The 17,734-nt window shown below is 43.2% G+C and overlaps 1 protein-coding gene across 1 annotated transcript in view; it reads right to left on the bottom strand.

Annotated features, from left to right (window-relative positions):
- GADL1 (glutamate decarboxylase like 1) overlaps positions 1-17,734 on the bottom strand; it is a 167,470-nt gene that overhangs the window by 120,129 nt on the left and 29,607 nt on the right. Inside the window, exons 2-6 of the mRNA XM_045436416.1 lie at positions 16,934-17,106; positions 9,124-9,250; positions 6,789-6,879; positions 3,207-3,313; positions 2,382-2,497 (exon numbers count right to left, since the gene is read on the bottom strand). Of these exons, the coding sequence (XP_045292372.1) occupies positions 2,382-2,497; positions 3,207-3,313; positions 6,789-6,879; positions 9,124-9,250; positions 16,934-17,106 (614 nt within the window). The remainder of the gene's footprint in view (positions 1-2,381; positions 2,498-3,206; positions 3,314-6,788; positions 6,880-9,123; positions 9,251-16,933; positions 17,107-17,734) is intronic.

Here is a 17,734-nt window from a genome sequence, read left to right on the forward strand (position 1 = left end):
AAGCATAAGCTGAAGAAAGGCCACATGAGCACACGATGGTCCCCAGACCAGGAAGCGGGCTCTCACCAGACACTAAATCTACCATCGCTTTGATCTCGGACTTCCCAGCCTCCAGAACTGTGAGCAATAAACGTCTGTTGTTGAAGCCACCTGGTCTATGATACTTTGTTACAGCAGCCGGAGTAAACTAAGACGTGGCTCCAGTTCTTGGGTTTCTGCTTCCATCTTCTGCTGGCATGTTAGCCAGGGCATATGTTTTACCTCTTTTTGCATATAGAGCTCCACCAGGGATTTTTAAAAAAACATACTAGTTCTGGTGTCCCAGCTGCAGAACAGCTGCAGAAGAGCTTCCCCTTTTCCAGAACAATTATTCCAGGAAAGACCTCTAGTAAAAGCAAAGAATGAAGAAGGCAAGAGTAAAAGCCCTGAGCTGACAGCAGGGGCGCTACTGAATCCGCTTTCACAGGCGTGGAAGTGGCCATTCAAACGCAGAATGGACTTTGCATTTCCGATATGCTGGCTTCCTTCAACGGAAATACCGAAGTTTGGAACCCAGAGAGGGGAACTCTACTCCATAATAATCCCAAAGAACCAAGTATTTCCCCCAGATGACTATATTCCCAAGCATTCTTCACTGGCTTCACCGCAAGAAGGTTTTGGGAAGAAGGGCCTCAGGTGGCTGAGTTAAGAATCTCAGATTAGATGATTCCTTCCAGACGCTTCCCACACTCGCTGCCCACTTTGCACTGAACCAATCAGAACAAAGGTTAGACAGAGACAGAGGAAAACATGGGGGTTCTCCTACCCTAATAACTCATGCTCTCAAAAGAAAATAACAGATATGGGAAAGCCCAGCCGGAAATAACAGAGAACTCATAGATTTTGCCCGCCTCGTGTGGTTGACAAGAGACCTTGGATTATCACAGAAGGAACAGAAGCTAAACTCTTCCGGCCAGGGATGTGGGGAAGAGGCAGTGGTGGGATGGACAGAGGCACCCACTGAAATCGCACAAAAAGAGAAAAGGAAAATAAGAATCCCTTTCAGATAAGGTGGTACTTCAGCTTTGCCATCTGTTCTACCCACATTACTGTAGCTAGGTAATTGTCCTCCTACTAATAAATCTAGCACCTCTGTGTATCTGTGATGTGCCAGATCCTACTTCACATGCATTAACTCATTCGATCCCTGGAACACCCCACTCATCTGTGACTGCTGAGTTCCTGTGCCTGCTGGCTTGCTATGATGGCCCCAAATTGTTCACCTCTCCCCGCATTCATGCCCTTTGCCAGATGACTTTGCATCGAGGCCCCTTAAGAGACAGAGTCTGGTTTTCCACTTCTTGGATCTGGGTTCCTTCCCGTCACATAGTTATACCAACGAAAATGTGCCAGTTCTGAGCCTAGACTCAAGAGGCCTGTGGGTTTCCAGGCTGTTTTCACCTGCACCCCGGTCGTGACAACACACCTGGACTAGCCTGCTGGAGGATGAGACCCGTGGAGCAGAGAGAACTCACTGGAGTTGCCCCTGTCAAGCCCACTCCTGGATCGGCCATTGGGCAGCCAGCCCGCAGACAGATAAGAGAGCTCAGCCAAGAGCTGCAGAACTGGCCTGGCTATCTCAAGGCTCATAAGCACTGACAGATAGCTATAGTTCTACACCACTGGACTTTGGGATAATTCGGTGCATACAACAGCTAACTGATACTTATTTTAACAAATTAGGAGACTGAGGCATGGAGGAGTTAATCAACTTACCACGGTCACTCGGATAGTTAGTAGGGGAGACGGGAATTGAATCCAGGCAGCTTAGCTCAAAGCCAAAGCACTTACTTAAAATCGGACCTCCTACTTCGGCGGAGAGTAAAAGGAGATAGGGGATTGTGGCAACACGAAAGCGTGTGTGTGTGTGTGTGTGTGTGTGTGTGTGCGTGTGTGTGCGTGTGTGTGTGCGTGTGATGGTCACTGTTTCTGAATACCTCCCTATCCTCTTGAAAAGCCTTTGTGTTAGCCATTCAAAGCCATCAGTTTTACAAGGAGACGTGAGTCTTCTGACATAGCTGATAAGTTCTAATAAATAAGACACTCGAAGGAGAGATTCACAGAAAGAGATAGCACTTTCAAATTGAATGTTCCCTTTTCTCAAAGAAAAATGTGATAGACTATAAATTTTAAATCAAGGTGACGTACAAAACTGAGTGGCCAGGGGTTACAATATCAAACCCATCAGAATTTCCTTTGGAAGAAAATATGATGTTAGACTTAGGCATATTAGTCACACATGGATAGGATAAAAGCATATCAGACGCCCCAAACACACCAAACCCTCTTAAATAATGCATTCTCAGAAAATCTGTATCTGATATCAAAAATAATTTTTTTACCTCTGCCGACGTGAAAAGGATTAATCTTGGCAACCCAGATAGCCCCTTCTCCTTAATATCGGGACAGTATTTGTATCTAGCTAAATTCATTGCATACATATTGGACACTGAACCACCTGCAAAAACAAAATTGAAATGGCATATTTATAGCATGAAAGTATAGCTCCCTAAGTGCCAACCACCGTGCAAGACATGAATGGCCGTAGCTGTTCTAGTCTAATGACAAATCTCCGGAAGAGTCTTCTGAGTGCCGCGTCCCACACATCACTCCTACACACTTCCTAACCTCCAGTTCCAGCAATTTCCAACCTCAGCAAAGACTGGCGTTTGGCTCTATTCTCTCATGCCAGAGTTTTTCCCAAACTAAGAGTTTCAATCTAAGGACGAGGGCCAGTACCCAAGTCTTCATAGTTAATAATATTCTGTCTGTCACCTGATTAATAAAATGATAATACATGCTCATCTACGGTCCCAATAAAGGACCGTAGGATAAACAAAATGTGATTCGGAAATCTTCTCAAGTAAAATTGACTGAAAAACTTCTAGCCCTTCCAAATTCCCAGGAGCAGATAAATTCATTTGTTAGATATAAATCCTAAATGGTAGATATCTTATTTGTTTAAAATTTATGTCAGTTATTTAGCATTTATGCAAAATGTTGTCACTCCGGGAAGAGGAACACGCTAGGTTCTCAACAAATAGCATTATTAATATCCAACCTTTTGGAATATGTAAATCTTCAAGGAGTTGTTCCTCACGTAATACATAAATAAATGTTTACATGTTTGCAATGGAAAGGAGATGGCAATAACTAGCTGTACTTACCTGGGTTAAATATTCCATCCCCTTCTTTCCAGCCAATAAATTCAATCATTTTCTTCAGAACCGCTTCTTCCACTAACAGAAACACTGGGGACACCTCATACGTATAACTAGATAGATATAAAAAACACTTCACTTCTATGACTAGAGTCAAACCATCCCTTTGGTGTCCCGAGAAATGCACACAGAGTTTTATTAAACCAAGTGGCTATGGACCTTTGGGTGGAGCCTCTGTAGAGTCTTGGACCATTTATCCAATTGGAAATAGAGACATGTGCAGTCAGTGATAGCGCTGGTCATGATTTGATAAATGCCAATAGCTGGTGGCCTTGGGGATGTGCAAGCTACTTCAGAAGTCTTAATTTACGGGAAGGGAGAGATAAAGGCAGTGCATCTAGAGTTTTTACATTAGCCGTGAGCAGTGGCCACTTTATACTCTGGATGCTGCTTTGGATGCTGGTTAAAGAAAAACCATTGTCATGGTAACCAGGTGTTACTAGATTACAACCATGAGTACCCTAACAGTCAGCTCTAGATATTCTACATGGAAACTACGAATCCTCAACTAGGGTTTCCTCTATTACATTCCTGTGTTTGTGCACATGGGAAGTGCTCTGCGGGGCATCTCTTACTAGGTGATGATTTTATTGCAAAGCACTACCCAAATCCCCTGTCACCGAAGGGTTTGTTGCTCTGGGCTGAGCTGCTATTGCCAGAGAAACGAAGTTAGCCCCTTGGGAACTGCGTCAGCTTCAGGGAGCCACCTTTCCCAAGGTCACAACCTTTCCTCTTATGACTGGGCTAGCTGGAGGTGTAACGGTCACGTGGACCCAACTCCAGACCACTCTAAAGGGCCATTGTAGCTCCAGAGATCTCCGTGGAGTCGGCCAAGATTGTCACTGAGCCTGCATGACAGCTGGACTCCTGTCTCCCTCCACTCCTGCTGCCTTCCCCTCCCCTCACCCATGTTGATCCCAAAGGCGTTCCTTAATACACATCCTGCTCGCTCAATTCCATCTAGAGCAGTTTCCCAGAGAACCAACCTGGGAAGGTGACCATGTCTTGTTTTGTGATGTTTGAGTCATTTCTTTCTCCAGATAACCTGATGGAGACTAACTGTCTATATTCTCCTTCTCTGACAATCGGGCCAGATACATTAAAGTGTATCTGAATAAATGGGTACTCTAAATATGTACGATAAACAGACACACTTCGACTTACAGTCACAGGATTTAATGCAAATATTTTAACATCTGGAAGGGAAAACGTTGGAGACAGGGCAAAACAAAAACACGAAATGAAATGAAACAACAAAATAGAACACCACGATGTATCACCTCCCTATGTGCCAAGCACTCTCCAGACATCATGTCATCTTGCAAACAATCCAAGTTCTATTTTCAACCATGCTAGGCAACCAGTTTACACATAGCAAAAGTGTGGGAAAAAGTATATACGTTTATGTGTACCTGAAAAACGGTGAGATAATCATCCACTTTTTTTAAAAAAAATTAATTTTAAGGCTGCCTTTGAAAGCCAGCCAAACTTTGAACCTGAGAACAGGCATGGAAGAGGAGAAGAGGACATCATGGGATGCTCTCAGGACCTCACATTTCAAGGGGATTGTTCAGCTTAGCAGCAATTGAACGTTTTGTAAACCTCTCAGTGTTTCCACTAAAAGAACCCAGGAAAGAAGGTAGAAAACCCAAGATCCACAAGGAAAGGTTCACAGAGTTGGGTAATTTAACTCTCTCCTCTGGCCTATCTACCACTTACTTAACTGTTCTACTCACTGTGAGCTGGTATCATCTCGCATTACGCCCAAAACCTTCTCTAACTGAAGTCACCAATGACATCCATGCTGCCAGTTCTGGGGACAATTTTGAACCTCTGTCTTCAGTCAATACTCAACAGCATATGATTCTAGACACACTCTCCTCCATGGCTTCCATGCCTTCCTGTTTGATTTTCTCCTTCCCCCCCCCCCTCTCTCTCTCCATGGTAGGCTAGCCTTCCTCCTCCCGATGGTAAAATATTAGATGTCCTCAAGGCTCAGGCCTATGCCTCTATCCTCACTCTATACTCTGTCCTGCAGACACTGCTTCTCCATCTCCTGATTTGTTTTTATTCAAAGTGTTTTCATCCTGCTCATCAAAATCATTTGTTTGGCTTTGAAAATATACCGGTGCTTGGGACATAGCCACAGAAATTCAGATTTAATTGGTCTGGGTTGGGACCTGGGCCTCAACACATTTTTTGGAAATGTCCCAGGTTGATTCTAATGAACAGAAAGAGTTGAGCTTTACTGACGTCAGGAATCCCATCCACGCCTACCATTTCAGTTATCATCATTCACCACAACTTCTAAACTGATACTTTTCATAGAGATATCAGCTTGGTTGATACATACTCTTGGATATCTCAAAGTCACTGTAAACTCAATTGCTCACAACTGAAAATTAAATTCTTGCTCTTGCCTTTTTTGGTACCATATCTTTGAAAACCAGTCCCCTCTTCTAATGCTTCTTGTGTCAATGAATAAAATGACAGTCAACCCAGCTACAAAAGCCAGAAACCCAGGCAACATTTTATAAACCTCCTTCTTGTCCTCATTCCCAAGTTCCGATATATTACCCAGGCCTTTCTGTTTTATCTTCTAAACACATGTTTTTCTCTCTATTCTTATCACTTCTGTCTAAGTCCAAGCTACTGTCCTCTCTCGCCTAAGATAATGCCCTCCTGATTGGTCCCCTCAATCCATTCTCCATATTTCCAGTGATCTTTTCAATAAGCAAATGGTGCCTCATGATTTAGAAACCTTTACAGCCTTTCCTTTGTACTTAGGATGTCTCATAAACATGGCCCACTGAGTCCTGCATATCTGGTTTCTATCCATTTCTCCAATCACATCCTCCATCACACTCCCCATAGCTTTCTCAGCTACACCTGCACTGATCTTCCGGTTTATAAGGTACATCACACTGTCTCTTGCCACAGGGCCTTTGTACATGCTGCTCCTCTGTTTGAAATTCATCCTTCCTCTTTTCACCTAGTTAACTTATACTCATTCTTCAACTCTTCATCGTCAATTCCTCAGAGAAGACTTTCCCGAGCTCCCAACTAAGAAAATTGTCCACTTATATTTATAGCATCATGCATGTCTTCTTCATATGTGAATTAAAGGTTTAGATCAATTTGTGTGGATAATTTTGATCAATTTGCATGGAGCATTTCTATCTCACTAGACTTTTTGCTTCGTGAAGGCAAAGTCAAGGTTTGTTTTTATTCAGCGTATCCCTCCAGCACTTGGCAGAGACATGACTTTTCATGCAGGAATGAATGACAAGTTGCTTTATCAATTTTCTCCTTTGGTAGGTGGAGATAACCATGCCTGCGTTAACCATCTCACAGTCCCACTATCAAATCAAACGGCTCTTTAAAATACTGCTAAGTATCATTCCGTTATTTATCATGACACTGTACAAATGAAACCATTAAATAGAAATTCACAAAATAAAACTTCACCTACTTAAAAAACATCTCTAATGCCTGCTCTGTGTAAGAGTTCAGTAAAATGGCACTTACACACTTGGGTTTAAGGCTTCTGTCATAAATCGGGCCACCAAGGAGTAGTAATCAAGTCCAGCATACAACTGGTTGAAAAATCTGGGATGGTCTGTAAATTTAAACAGAGTATTCATCTACACAGCGATAAAAAAGACCAATACTATCTATATAGCAGTAACATAAATGAATCTTTCAGACAGGAAAAGCAGCCAGATACAAAAGAATATATACTGCATGATTCCACTTAGATGTCATTCAATATCAGACAAAGCGGACCTACGGAGACTGAGGTTAGAATTCTGGGTACCTTTGCGAAGGTTATATTGTCTAGGAAGGGGCTTGAGGGAGCCCCTGGAGTGCCAGAAATGGTCTCTATCTTGCTCTGGGTGATGGTTACTCATGCACAGATAGGTACAAACACATGAAGCTAAGCACTTCAGATTTGTCTACTTTACTGAATGTAAATTATGCAACAGCTTTAAAAAGAATTCAAATGCTAATTGTGTACAAGGGAAACACATGTTGAAGACCCACCTCATAACCATTTCTACCGAACAATAATATGTTTCTAAGCAAAACTTGGGCACTACCTTGAGACCTCTGGTTTATCTGCTCCCTTTTGTCTAACAACCCAGATCCAAACCAGAACCCTGGAGCACTGGATTATTTGAACTCTTTCTCCAGGTATCAAAGCCTGCTGCCTTTGTCTTCTGAAAATATTGATATTAACTTCCCTAGCTTTAAACGCATTTCACTCGCCAACAGGGTTCACGCTGGGCTACCGGTGGGGAGTGACTTTTCATTTTTCAGATTAGACCGTTTTTCGTAGTGCAACTGGCTTATGTAGATGGAGTAAGATGTGACTCATCATGTGGCTTACATAAACTTTCGAATTCAACTTACTTCAAAGGCAGTAGCCTTTAAGACTCAACTCCAGTTCCAACTTTCTATTTTTTTCCCCCTCCTATAAAAGGTCTCATAAAGGTTCTTGGCTTTACACTGTGTGAATATTCACACCAAACACCAGGCTAACTGACTTGACATTCTCAATCATAGGAAGCCCAGCATGACAAAGAACAAAGAGGCAGGAGGTCTATTTCTAAATTTGAGTATTTGGGAACCTTTTTAGTTAGTGGCTTCTCATTACGATGCTCGGCGTTTGGTTTTAGGTTTTCTTTTTTTTTTCCTCTTTAAACTGGGGGTTCGATAAAAAACAAAAGTCCAAGAAAATGGTTTTTTAAAAATAATACGTGGAAAACTTCCTCTAATCTGGCAGAGGAAACCAGACATTGCTACAAGTAATTTTAATAAGATTTTTTTTTAGTTCCGTGTTAATTTATGATTGATTTCCATGGTAACATTATGGAAAATATCCAGTAAACTGAAAAATCTACTGCATTAAATGTCATTCTCCACTTCTGACATGCACTATAATAATAAGATATGTATCTCTTCTTTTGAAATGCTAACTGGGTTTTTGATACATACACCAGACTTTCCCAAGGGAATAGAAAGCAATTATTTTTAGCCAGGATTTTATTATGTTCTTTCCACTAAATTTAGTTCAGTGTCAGAATTCACCAAGCCTAATGCCTGTATGGTCTTAAGCACTAGATTACCTTTACAGCACACGGAGAAATGCATATTTGGGAAAGTTACTTTCTTACCTTTGGAACTTGCTCGCTGGGTGTATGGGATATTAACAGTTAGAATCGCACTTCTGCACAAGACTAATACCATGCTACTGCATTTACAAAAGATTATAGTTGTTAAGTCTTTTTGTGAAGCTATCACAGCAGAAACTTACTAAGTGTTCGGTCTTTTTTTTTTTTACACCATCCTAAGGGTTTTCATGTTTTGATCCTGCTAGATTTGATGAAATAATTGGGCAAGTACCAATTGCCAAGGGTTCATCAGTATCTCCCACGTCTATTCCTGTTTATAGCAAGGACACCCTCCTTCGCATTTTTTTTCCTTTTTGCATATTCGGGGCCTTTCGGATTTAAAACCCCTTCACAAATTCTAATATCAAACTGACCTTTGGCAGTTTGGACCAACATAAGCAATGATTATAAACGGGGGATGGGATGGCCAAGGAACAGATGGTATTTCTATATGATCACTAACACCAACGGTTTTTCCATCGATTTATCTTTGGCCTTGACAAAAAAAAAAATCTGTCTTAGGGATTAAATGGCCCATCGCAAACATATCAGAACCACTCTTTTTTGATCTAGCTTTCTTATCTCATAAACATTGTCATCCTCAGCTTTACTGTGAGGTAAATACGTGCTTAAGAAACTATAAGAACTTATCAGGGGTACGGACGAAGGAAGCAAATGAAAGGTCTTACTAGTTTTGACGCTGTAGCGGATGACATCCCGGCAGAGCTCCAACAGCCTGTGGTGTGGCTCTCCTGTGCTTCTCATGTCCAAATCAAGAAGCTGTTTCAGCTGTTCAGGAGGCCGCCACTCGCAAACCTAGACATTCAGCAATGGCAGTTAACTGAGCACCCACCAGAGCCAGGTACGAACAGGACGTTACCATCATGGACCCTACCCTCCTGCAGCTCCCAGACAGGTGGGGGAGACCGAGATTTAAATGTGCCACCACAGTTCAGCGTGAAAAGGCTGTGAGAGTGGCCCAGATGTCATTGGAACAAATGAGGGGCCCCATCGTGGGTTTGGAAGGTCAAAGACTTCCTAGAGGAACCGATATATAACCAAGCAAAGATTAGGCAGCGGGGTGAGGCAAGGGGCACTCTAGGCGGAAGTAATGGAAGTCATAAAGGCTAAAAGATAAGGGGCACATCTCAAGAGTGAAGTTAGTTTGGTGTGGCTAGAGCATGGGGTTTGAGGAAGGAGAGGCCAAGAAGGGAAGCTGGCATGCCACGATAACTTCCTAGATAGTCTCTCTGCTTGTACCCCTATCCTTGTCCCATACAGTCCATCAGCCTAGCAGCCAGAATCCAGAATGATCCTCTTGAATCGAAGCTATGGTCGTTCCTCTGCTGACAAATCTCAGGGGTTCACTTCCTTCAAGGTAAAGCCAAAGTCCTCACAATGACTTAAAATGATCCTGTATGATCTGCTTCCCTCCTGGTTGGCTCTGCCCTGCTAACGTGCTCTTCCTTAAATAAGACCAAGAACACCCCCACCTTGGAGTCTTCCCACTGGCTGTGCCCTCTGCCTGGATGCTCATGTCCCAAATGTCCTCACGGCTAACCTCCTCTGTTCTTTCAGAGCTTTGCTCAAAGTCACTTTCTCAATGATAGCAATCCCAATTCCCTTATTTAACATCACGAGCTGCACCCTGTCCCATCTCTGTCAGCCCCCCCCCCCAACTTTTTCTGCTCTTCCTTTTTCCATAGCACTTGCCACCTTTCAACCTACCAGGTAATTCATTTATTATGTCCCACATAATGTCCACAAGAGCAGAGATGTCCATCTGTGCTCACTGCTCCCAAGTAGCTAACACAGTGCCCACCACGTAAGAAGTGCTCCATAAAGACGTGATGAACAAAAGGATTAATGAATGACTGAATGGGATAAACAAGACTCTGATCATGACAGATTTTCTCTGGCATGTCACAGAGTTCGAACTTGGCTCGAAGGCAGATGCTGAAATGTTTGGGACAGGGGAATGCTATGAACATATTTGTGTTTTGGACAATAGCTTTAGTTGCTATGTGACGACTCCAAGTGAAATTGGAAATGAGGGGTTACTGTATTAAACCAGGCAAGAGAAGGTGGTATTCTGGATGAGGTGGATACCAGTGGAATGAAGTATTTCCACAGATATTTAAAATGCAGAATCAATAGAACCCAGAAGTCAATTACACAGTAAGGATGAGGGAGAAGAATGGGCCAAGGACAACCCTCAGGTCTGTAGCTTGCGTGAATGGGTTGAAGGTGGTGACGGTGGGGTGGGGGAGGCGGGTGGAGAATCTGGTGGGATGTGGGGTGGGGATGATGAGGTTTGAGCGTATTTAGTCTGAGGCCTCTCAGGACCTCCAAAGGGAGTGCAGCAGTTGATCTGAAGCTCTTGTGAAAGACAAGGAATGCAGTTCTAGGCATATACTATGAAAATACAATATGGATAACATGGCTCCGAGAGAACCTACCGCTAAGAAGAAAGGCACGGGATCTCACCCGGGCACCAACAACACTTAAGATACAGGCAAAGGGAGAGAAGCTCACTTGTGAGGTGGAAGGCAAACCAGAGAAGCAGGGACAATCCGAGAAGAGTTTAGTGCTGCTAAAACAGAGAAAAAAAGAATGTTTTGAGGAGAAGATGGTCATCACTATCGAATCCTACTGCGAGGCCGAATTTGATAAAGATTGAGAAGTGCTCATGGGAATTATCAACAAGGAGGTGTTCTTGGCAATACCAGTTTGGCTTAGAGAGGTGGGAGTGAAGGCCAGATTGCCATGGAGTGAGGGTGTGGGAGGTGAGGAAAGAGAGGGAGGGAGGGAGTGTAGACACTCTTTAAAAAGTTAGGCTGTGGAGAGGAGGAGAGAGACAAGGGAGTAGCCAGGAAGTCAGGAGACTGGGAGGTGGGAGGTTGGGGAAAGAAGGAGGAAATGCTAAGTTGTACCAGAGGTATGAAATTAAAGTCTGATGTGAGAACCATAATAGGCAGAGTTCAATCAAAAGTGAGACCATCGAAAGGAATGACTATTGATACAAGCGTATCTCAGAGACACTGCAGGTTTGGCTCCAGACCACCTCAATAAAGTGACTATCAGAATAAAGTGAGTCCAACACACTTCTGGTTTCCCAGTGCCTATAAAAGGGATGTTTACACTGTCCTATATATAGTGTGCGATAGCATCATGTCTCAAAAAAATGTCCATACCGTAATTAAAAAACACTTGTTGGGGGAGGTCATTGAGAAGAGGTGACCACCCAGGTGACCCACAAGCTGGACCCGGGCACTTGGAGGCTACTCACCCCCTCCCCGTCCTTGGAATGTGGGTTCAAGTCGCATTTCCGGCTCTGAGGACACAGTCTTGAGATGACGTGGTGTTGAGAACAGTCGCACAGTGTATTTGGCTGAACCCAGTTGAGGCCTCTATCTATCTCTATGTATATAAACCTTCTAGATGAGGCAGGCAGGCTCAGGGATCCACCCATCTTGCTGCCGCCCAAGACAAGTCTCCTATGTAAGTTCCCTTTGCTCATTAAAACTGCCACCACCAACCTGGAGAGGCCTGTTCGTTTCTTTGGTCTCTCCCTGCCCTCTGCCAGGAGCCAGTTTCAGATTTCACCCAGGAAGCCCCTGAGGAGATTATGGAGCAACACTACTTTATTGCTAAAAATGCAAACCATCATGGGGCACAGGGCCTTGCCTCAGCGTTGATGGCTGCTGTCTGATCGAAACAGTGGCTGCTCAAGGCTGGGGCGGCTGTGTGGCAATTTCTTAAAGTAAGACAACAATAAAGGTTGCTGCATCAACCAGCTCTTCCTTTCATGAACGGTTTCTGGGTAGCATGTGATGCTCTCAGCATCTTGCCCATGGTAGGACCTTTTTCAGAATCAAGGTCAATCCTCACAAACCCTTGCCACGTCTTTGTCAACGAAGCTAATGTCTTATTCTAAATCCTTTGTTGCCATTTTAACAGCCTTCACAGCATCTTCCCCAGCAGTAGATTCATCTCAAGAAACCACTTTCTCTGCCCATTCATAAGAAGCAACTCCTCATCCGTGCAAGTTGTATCATGAGATTGCAGCCATGCAGTCCCCTCTTCAGGCTCCGCTTCTAATTCTGGTTCTCTTGCTGTTTCCACATCTGCAGTTACTAACCCCACCAAAGACTTAAACCGTCCAAGCCATCCATGACGGTTGGAATCAACTTCTTTCAAACTCCTCTTAAGGTTGACATTTTGACTTCTTCCCATGTTTCACCAATGTTATTTATGGCATCTGGAATGGCAAATCCTTTCCAGAATGCTTTTTTTTTTTTTAAATTATTTTGCCCATATCTATCAGAAGAATCACTATCTGTGGTAGCTATGACCTTACAAAATGTATTTCTTAAATAATAAGACCTGAAAGTTGAAATCACTCCTTGATTCACGGACTGCAGAATGGGTGTTATGTTAGCAGGCTTGGGACCATTCATCTTGCACGTCTCTATCAGAGCTCTTGGGTGACACTATGTGCATTATGAATGAGCAGTGATATCTTGAAAGGAATCTCTCTTCTGAGCAGTAGGTCTCAACTTTGGGCTGAAAATATCGAGTAAACTATGTTATAAACAGAGGTGCTGTCATCCAGGCTTTGTTGTTCCATTTACGGAGCACAGGCACGGGAGATTTAGCAACGTCCTTAAGGGCCCTGGGAGTTTCAGAATGGTCAGTGAGCACTGGCTTCAAGTCACCAGCTGTATTAGCCCCGAACAAGACAGTCAGCCTGCCCTTTGAAGCTCTGAAGCCGGGCCTGGCCTCTCCTCTCCAGCTTAAAAGTCCTAGGTGGCATCTTCCAATAGAAGGCTGTTTCATCTGCATTGAAAATCTGTGTTTAGTGTAGGTCTTTTGGATAACCTGCTGTAGTTTCTGTGTCAGCACTGGCTGCTTCACCCTGAACTTTTTTGTTACAGAATCAGCTTCTTCCCTTGCACCTCACGAACCATTCTCTGCTAGCTTCAAACTTTTCTTCTGCAGCTCCCTCACCTCTCTCAGCCTTCCTAGAACGGAGGAGAGTTAGGGCCTTGCTCTGGATCAGCCTTTGGCTTAAGAGATAACGTTGTGGCTGGTTTGGTCTTCTACCCAGACCACTAATGCTTTCTCCATATCAGCAGTAAGGTTGTTTTACTTTCTCATCATTCATGTGTTCACTGGAGTAGCACTTTTTAATTTTCTTCGAGAACTTTTCCTTTTGTAGCCACGATGTGGCTAACGGATGCAAAGCGCCTAGCTTTTGGCCTATCTTGGCTTTCAAAATGCCTTCCTCACTAAGCTGAATCATTCCTAGCTTTTGATTTAAAAAAAATTTTTTAACATTTTTATTCATTTTGGAGAGACACAGAGAGACAGAGCACAAGCGGGAGAGGGGCAGAGAGCAAGAGGGAGACACAGAATCTGAAGCAGGCTCCGGGCTCTGGGCTGTCAGCACAGAGCCTGACGTGGGGCTCAAACCCACGAACCGTGAGATCATGACCGGAGCTGAAGTCGGACGCTTAACCGACTGAGCCACCCAGGCACCCCCTAGCTTTTGATTTAAAGTGAGAGACATGCACCTGTTCCTTTCATGTGAACACCCAGAGGCCATTTCAGGGTTATTCAGTGGTCTTATTTCAATACTGTTGTGTCTCCAAATAGGGAGGCCCAAGGACAGGGTGGAGAAACCAGGGAACTAACTGCCAATGGGTAGAACAGTCAGAATACACAGAGTTAAATTCACTGTCATATGGGTGTGGTTTGTGGTGCCTCAACACAATTACAACAGCAACATCAGAGATCCCTGATCGTAAGAAATATAAAAAATATTCCAATATTTTAGAATTTGTTATAATATATAACAGATGTAATAATGAAAAAGTTTGAAATAATGTGAAAATTACCAAAATGCAACACAGAGACACGAAGTGAGCAAATGCTGTTGGAAAATGGCACCAATAGACCTAGTAGATGGAGGGTTGCCACAGACCCCCCAACTTGTAGAAAACATAATATTTGCAAAGGACACTAAAGTGAAATGAGGCATCCCTGTATACACAACAACATGAATAAATCTCAGATGCATTTTGCTGAGGGAAAATTGCAAGCCTCAAAAAGCCTCTTGTGACAGAATCCCACCTAACTGACATTCTGGAAAAGACAAAAAAAAAAAAAAAAAAAAAAATACGGGCACAGAAAACAGGTCAGCAGCTGTCAGGGGTTAAGGCGAGGGGCAGGGTTGACTATAGATGGTCCCAGGGTTGATTGCAGAGGGGGTGATGGAACTGTTCTGTATCTTGATTGCGGTGTAGTTACATGACTTATCAAATTCATATAACCACACACCGAAAGGAGCAAATGTTACTAAAAGTAAATTATAAGTTAATTTTTTAAGTTTTTTTTTTAACTTTTATTTATTTTGAGACAGAGATAGAGAGCAAGCAGGGGAGGGGCAGAGAGAGAGGGAGACAGAATCCCAAGCAGGCTCCACACTGTCCGCACAGAGCCCAGTGTAGGGCTCGAACCCATAAACTGTGAGATCATGATCCAAGCTGAAGTCAAGAGCCAGGTGCTTAGCTGACTACCCAGGCGTCCCTATAACTCATTTTTTTTTTTTTAATGTCTGTAAGAGAAGGCACTAGAAGTAATCAACTCACAAAGTGTGGGGATGTATCTGAAGGTCACCTTTCAAAGGTGCCTTGTTGGATCTCTGAGAAAGTGGACTAGATTCACGACATAAAAATTCCACCTCCTTCTCCCAAATTCAACATAGCTTTCAACCCAACTTCACATGGAGAGACACGGTGACCGTACTGCAATCAACTTGTGGTTCCTTAACTGATAACTTAGGATCTTAAGTCTCCCCTTCTTGTCTTATCTCCCATTAGTCCCCTACATGAGCCCTTCTTTCTGGGCAAAATGTCCCTTTTGCAATGCTCTTTCCATTCTTTGCCTTCCCGCTTTCTTCAGCACACATGGGTCGGCTTCTCTCTGCCCTTCAAAATCTTACCTGACCTTCACAACCCACATCAAAGCTCAGACTGCCCACTCCTCTGTGAAATCCCCGAAGTCAGCCCCAATCACACACATTTATCACATTCTTACTGGGACCCCCTGTTCTCTTGTCCAGTGAAAACGTATCCTTCCAATTAGACTATAAATTCTGTTCAAAGCTGAGCTTTTATCTTATTTGTCTTTATATCCCCCAGGGCCAAAAATAATGGCTTACCCGTAGCTAATACTCAGTTAATATTTAATGACTGAATAGAGGCCAATTAAAAAGGAAAAAAGCTTACCAGCAAAGCAGTGTGCTCCAAAGTGAAGCCGGTCCAAAATATTTCACAAGTACAGATAAGACCAGAAAATATGCAATTATAAATACATAAGCAAGAAATACCATCAGTGATTTTGCCTGGAATGTAGATATTCTAAGTTCACGAGACACTTTTGTCTTTATTCCTATTAGTTTTCCCAAATGCGTGTGATCAAAAATTCAGAATAAATACCGTTCCACTTTCAAAATCTTTTTTAAACGATATTTATTTTTGACTAATAGAATTGGAATAAGAATCCCTCCTATACATCTATTTGTTGATACTTCAACTCCAATATGAAAGATAATCAATGTGATAAAGGATAATTGAGCAATTATAAGAGACATACAGAGGAGAAGTTCAAAGCACAGACCAAAGCCAGGCTGCGTGGATTTTCGTGCCAGCTCTAATACCTACTAACACGTGATCTTGGGCAGAGGACTTGACCTCCTCTGCCTCACTTTTTTTCCTCATCCTTAAAAGAGAGTTAACATATAGCCCCTGCTTCTTAGTGTTTTTGTAAGGATTAAATGCACAAATTCATATGGAATAGTCCTGAGAACATCACCCGACACACAGAAAATACTCCTAAGAGTAGATGTTATTAGTAATAATTGAAGTATCAATTTGAATCTGAATTGGAGCCTGAATTTGAAACCCAGGACCAGTAACTGGTGCCAGTCAGAAGTCAGACTTAACCAAGATTTCCAGTTGAGCTCAGACAAGCTCCTGAGAAGGACCTTTAGATAAATTTTTAAACTTTTCATACCCTTTTCCCCATTCCGCTTGTGTTTTTCCAGTAACAAAAAGAATGTGCCCATGACAATGGAGAGCAGAGTATTTTTTAGGGTGTGTATAAATCAGATCATCAGGTTATTTATAATCAATACGGTTACAGCTCAGAAGCTTCATTCCTGTGTTTCATGCCCTCATGGTCAAGGTCTGAGGTCTCAGCCAGTCTCCCAAGAAAAGAAGGCTGCCAAAGTTAGGCGCCAACCCTCCTAGGAAAGTAGATGCTGGGGGGAAGGGGGTGGGGCTCACACTTTGTTTCCCGGGATCCCCTTGAAGCAAAGGTACGAAGGAAATAATAGCATGAGCTTCCCATTCTCCCTTACATCGAACCACCAGATTGGGAAAGAACCTATCTTTCCCATGCCTCAGATTTCTGACAGGTGTCTTTTATTTTTACCTTCTCACTGACATCCGTAGCCTTCAAAACCACCTCTTCCATGATTAGCCTACAGGCCTCTTCCACAAATTTTTCTCCTGCTTTTGCGTCTGTTGTGGGGCCGTTCAGTACAACCCCGTCCACGAGAACGGCACTCTTCTTACTTGGAACCATCTCTTGTTGATGGGGGTCTCCTGCAAGCACACAAACAGATCATGTCTGAGATGGAATCTAATCAGATCACAACAAAACACAAGGGGAAAAATGGGCCACTACCCCAGCTTCGAATGGTGTATCTCTTTTTTTCAATGTTTTTATTTATTTTTGAGAACGACAGAATGTGAGTGGGGGAGGGGCAGAGAGAGAGAGGGAGACACAGAATCGGAAGCAGGCTCCAGGCTCTGAGCTGTCAGCACAGAGCCCGAAGCGGGGCTCGAACCCATGAACCGCGAGAACACGACCTGAGCCAAAGTTGGATGCTCAACCGACTGAGCCACCCAGGCGCCCCATATCTCTCTTAATACATGTGGGGCATTGAAGCTGACAGTTTTTTTATAGTTCCCAATGGCATAATAGAGTTAAGGAAAGAAAGTTCTATTTTCCATTCCTGCAGCATCTTGTTTAGCATCAGGGAGTGCGGAGGAGCTCAAGAAATGTAAATTCAACCTACTTTACTCACTCTTGCAAACACCTTTCAAACACATGTACAAAAAGATGATTGTAGACACAAGCCCATGCCTCTTTTGGGCACATACACTCTTCTGCAATTTGTTAAGGACTGCCATATATTCCTTTTGTAGGAATAAGTCATTCCTGAAGAAA

The sequence above is a fragment of the Leopardus geoffroyi genome, chromosome C2, assembly GCF_018350155.1.
Source record: "Leopardus geoffroyi isolate Oge1 chromosome C2, O.geoffroyi_Oge1_pat1.0, whole genome shotgun sequence".
Classification (NCBI taxonomy): Eukaryota; Metazoa; Chordata; class Mammalia; order Carnivora; family Felidae; genus Leopardus; species Leopardus geoffroyi.